Source organism: Myotis brandtii, unplaced genomic scaffold (genome assembly GCF_000412655.1).
Source record: "Myotis brandtii unplaced genomic scaffold, ASM41265v1 scaffold17, whole genome shotgun sequence".
Classification (NCBI taxonomy): Eukaryota; Metazoa; Chordata; class Mammalia; order Chiroptera; family Vespertilionidae; genus Myotis; species Myotis brandtii.
Genome location: NW_005356259.1, coordinates 3,943,862 through 3,948,118, shown reverse-complemented (window position 1 = coordinate 3,948,118; position 4,257 = coordinate 3,943,862). Strand labels below are relative to the sequence as shown.

Here is a 4,257-nt window from a genome sequence, read left to right as displayed (position 1 = left end):
GGAAGACGGAGGGCAAGGGTAATTTAGGAGCGTCCTGCAGTTCTAGGGACGAGGAGGCGCGAAAAGCAGATAAGTTGGCCAGCAGAGCGCTGCTCCTTTGAAGGATGGTTAAGTTGGCCAAGGCTGCAGCAGCAGGGCCTTCCGAAAGCGACTCATTCTTTGGAAGAGTTCTGTGTTGTGGGCTCATTGAGCACAGCTGCCTTTGGCACGAGGCAGATTCACTTGGAAGAGCAATGGCAGTAGCGAGAGAAGGGAAATGGGGGTGGTGTGGGAAGCGCCATGGACAACACATGAGACCACACACAACTGACCCCGAGACACGGGAGCTGTGGGCAGGGCCCTTTATTTTTCCATGGGGGGCGGGGGGGGGCAACACAGAGTTTTAACCATAGATAAGGAAGCATATGAACGAATACTTACCTCTCTTCAACGTACCAGAAATAACTGCCTCAAATGACAAATATTTAAGTTGAGCAAATTTTTGTTTTGGAATATGCAAACCCCTCCCTTTGAGGAGAAAGAAGAGTAATAGGAAACAAATAACGACTGCCTAAATTAATGATTTTTTAATAAATTAATAATAAGATTGGGGTCATATGTAATCATTGTAGCTCAGCAAACACAATCCCTCAAGGGTCATTTAAGTATCAGCAGAGTGCTTCCCGGCCGAGGGCATTTTAGTACAAGTAACATACAGAACTTTGTTGCCTCCCACGTTATAAAACTTGCAGCCACAGGACTTTGCATCCTTTCCACCTTCCGTCTTAAAGTACCTGTATTGAGTGCCGGTTCCCTTCTTATGACTAGTTGCCTCTCAGTCCTATATGGGAAAAAAAATGAAGCTTGACTCATCCAATGGCGGATAGAAGAGTTACATATAAGCAACTGTATTATCATGGACTTTTGAAAGGTTCACAAAATGGCCAGATAGATTCGAGATCGGGATTGAGCAAACTTAATAGACCCCGTCCATAGTTATCAATCAATACATAGCCCTCCACCTTTTCATCCAAGTTCAGTCCCACATCCCACTGTGACATCCTTTGGCCAGGAAAGGAGACCAGCACAGAAGAGAAAAAGCATCTGCTTTTCATACTACAGAATGAAGCACCTGCCAGCTAAATAAACAAGTTGAGTGCAAGCAGATGGGTATAGGTGGGGAAGGGGAATTAGGTGACTCATATGGTACTATTGAGGTAAAACAGGCACTGTTGAAAGTAGTAGAGATATAACAGAAAACATCCAAGTTCTAAAATATAATTTACTAAACACACTAGTCGAGGGCATTTGATTCATCTAGCCAGTTTCTTCACCTTTTCCTTGTTTGTTTTTCTGCATTTTTATTCTTACCACCCATGCTATTGTTACCATCACAACCACCATCTGATCTTTTCCTCTTTCCATCAGGTATCTATCCTCTCTCATCTTCAATCTATCACTCCCCTGTGGGTTATATCCCTGAGTTCATACTCATACTTAGATTTCTCCTTTACTGAAAATTTCTTCTTGAATCTCAGTCTCATTATATGTCTTACCTTTCATCTTCTCAAAATGTTTCAGGGGGAAGTAAAATGTTGTCAGCTAGTATTATCTTCTGTTGACTCCTCGTCCACTGCATGTAATCTGTCTTCTGACTTCCCATTCTACTTACCTTTTTTCGAAATGGTCACAAGACTGATATAAAAAACTCAAATAGTATAGAGCATACTGTAAACCAATGCTTCTCAACCTGTGGGTCGCGACCCTTTGACAGGGGTCGCCTAAGACCATAGGAAAACATATAATTACATATTGTTTTTGTGATTAATCACTGCTTTAATTATGTTCAATTTGTAACAATGAAATTGGGGGTCACCACAACATGAGGACTGTATTAAAGGGTCGTGGCATTAGGAAGGTTGAGAACCACTGCATGTGAATATTAAATAAATACTTAGATCTAAGTATTATAGATTAATGGCCTCCCAATCAAAATTCCAAGCTTTTAAGAATTAGTGAAAAAATGAAAGGACTAAAAATGGTAGAAAATATTCCGGAAAAGAAAACAGTGAGTAGGTACTAGGCCTTCCAGATATTAGAATGTATCCTAGAACATATCCACTGACAGTCATAGTACTAGTGCACAACAAATATAGAACAGTAAGACAGAATAGGGATGTAAGAAACAGCCCCATCTGTTGAATAATTTAGCATCTAATAATTACAAAATGTCAAATTTTAAGTGATGATTGAAAAGTAATGAAAAAAGTATATCCCAAAGCAAAAAAAAAATTAAAAGAAGTAGACTAAAATAGGTATTTATAAGAATTTAAATGAGAACGTTTAACTTAAAAATATAAGACCTATAGATTAGACTATGTGAAAATACAGTTTTATCTATGTGTTCTATATTATTTAGCCCAATGACCTATTTATAATCTTATACTTAATGTCTTAATTTTTATTAACCATTCCCTCCTTACTCCTCTCTTAGCTTAATATCATCTCCTTTTTTTTCACTGCTTTGATTTTGGATGCTTTTTCTTAGTACTCCTTGAAATTGAATGAAAATTTGTAGGTGTGCAAATGTTAAGAACAAGTTAAGAACATCCCTAAGGTATAGGAATCATGTCATGAGTGCCTGGACTTGAGTGATAGCAATGAAAAGCAACAGACTGTTCTTGAGACATATTGAATAGCTTATATCCAGGGGGTATACTAACTATTTTATTGCATTTTCTCATGGGGTAAAAGGAATAATGGATGTAATGCTGTCAAAGATAGCTACAAATTTTATAGATTTTGAAAGGAAGAATGATAGAATGTTTTCAAAATTAGGAAATCTGTGAGTGGGAAAGATCCAGCTTTGTTCACCAGACTTAGAAGTGATTTTTTTTTTTCTGGTATCAAAACCATCTTGACTTTCTTTCCTTCTCTTAGGGTATATTTCCCATTTTTCGACGCTGCAACAGCCTCTTTAAAGTGTTTAAATGAGAATGTCCTTGGCTCAGAGAGTACTGCTCACCTGGCTTTTCACATTACTCTTCTTGATCATGTTGGTGTTGAAACTGGATGAGAAGGCACCTTGGAACTGGTTCCTCATATTTATTCCAGTCTGGATATTTGATACTATTCTTCTGGTTATGCTTATTGTGAAAATGGCTGGGCGATGTAAGTCGGGCTTTGACCCTCGACACGGATCACACAATATTAAAAAAAAAACCTGGTACCTCATTGCAATGTTACTTAAATTAGCCTTCTGCCTTGCACTCTGTGCTAAACTGGAACAGTTTACTACCATGAATCTGTCCTATGTCTTCATTCCTTTGTGGACCTTACTGGCTGGGGCTTTAATAGAGCTTGGCTATAACGTCTTTTTTGTGAGAGACTGACTTCTGAGGACATCGTCTTATTGCTGTTCAACAAGCTGTCATTAAAGTGTTCTGAATCTTTGCAAGCTTGAAGAATACCAGAAAACTGAAGAAAATACCAAATGTAGTTTTATATTGCTTCCATAAAATAGTCTTGGTGAATCATGGACTTCCAGTCAATCCAAAGCTTAATTATTCAATATTTGAGTTATTAATATCTTTATTATCCCTATTTAAATAAAGTTTGTTTTGGACCTTATATTTCTACTTGACTTTTAAATCTGTTGTAGGGATGGATCAATATTCAAAGTAAGTAAATACATGCCTTCTAACCTACATATTTGGGGAGAGGTTTAATATATCATGGTCCCATTACAACCAATGTAATGGTCATTTGTGCCTCTAAAAAATAATGAAGGGAAAAAAATTAGTTACTGATATAATTAGAGGGTGCTACTTCATGTTTACATTAGAAAGAATCTGAGAGTTTGACAGATTTTTGTCTAGGCGAAGTACTTTGTTACTTCTACCTTCTGTTTAGGACAGAAGCAGAAACTTGCCAGACAGGAGGATTTTGTAGTTCAGTAAAAACTATGCATGCATGTATTATCTAAATGTAATCTTTCACAGGGCAAAGGAAAAGAAGGGATAGCCCACATGCCAACAGTCAGTCCAATTTTTCTGTAAAGGGTTATATATTAAATACTTTTAAGCTTTCCGTTGCAAATACTCAACTTAGGTTTTATGTCGAGAAAACAACCATAGACCATGGCTAAAAATTTCATATAATTTCCACATTTGACAAATTATTCTTTTGATTTTTGTCTCAACCATTTAAAACTCACAGTCCATACAAAAAAAAAAGAAAAAAAAAAGATGGCCCATGGGCATTATTTGCTGACCTCTG

The 4,257-nt window shown here is 37.3% G+C and overlaps 1 protein-coding gene across 1 annotated transcript in view; it reads left to right on the top strand.

Moving 5' to 3' along the window:
• TMEM60 (transmembrane protein 60) overlaps positions 1-3,609 on the top strand; it is a 4,368-nt gene extending 759 nt beyond the window's left edge. Inside the window, exon 2 of the mRNA XM_005862912.2 lies at positions 2,920-3,609. Coding sequence (XP_005862974.1) covers positions 2,970-3,371 — 402 coding nt within the window. The 5' untranslated portion in view covers positions 2,920-2,969 and the 3' untranslated portion in view covers positions 3,372-3,609. The remainder of the gene's footprint in view (positions 1-2,919) is intronic.
• The last annotated feature ends 648 nt before the right edge of the window (positions 3,610-4,257 follow it).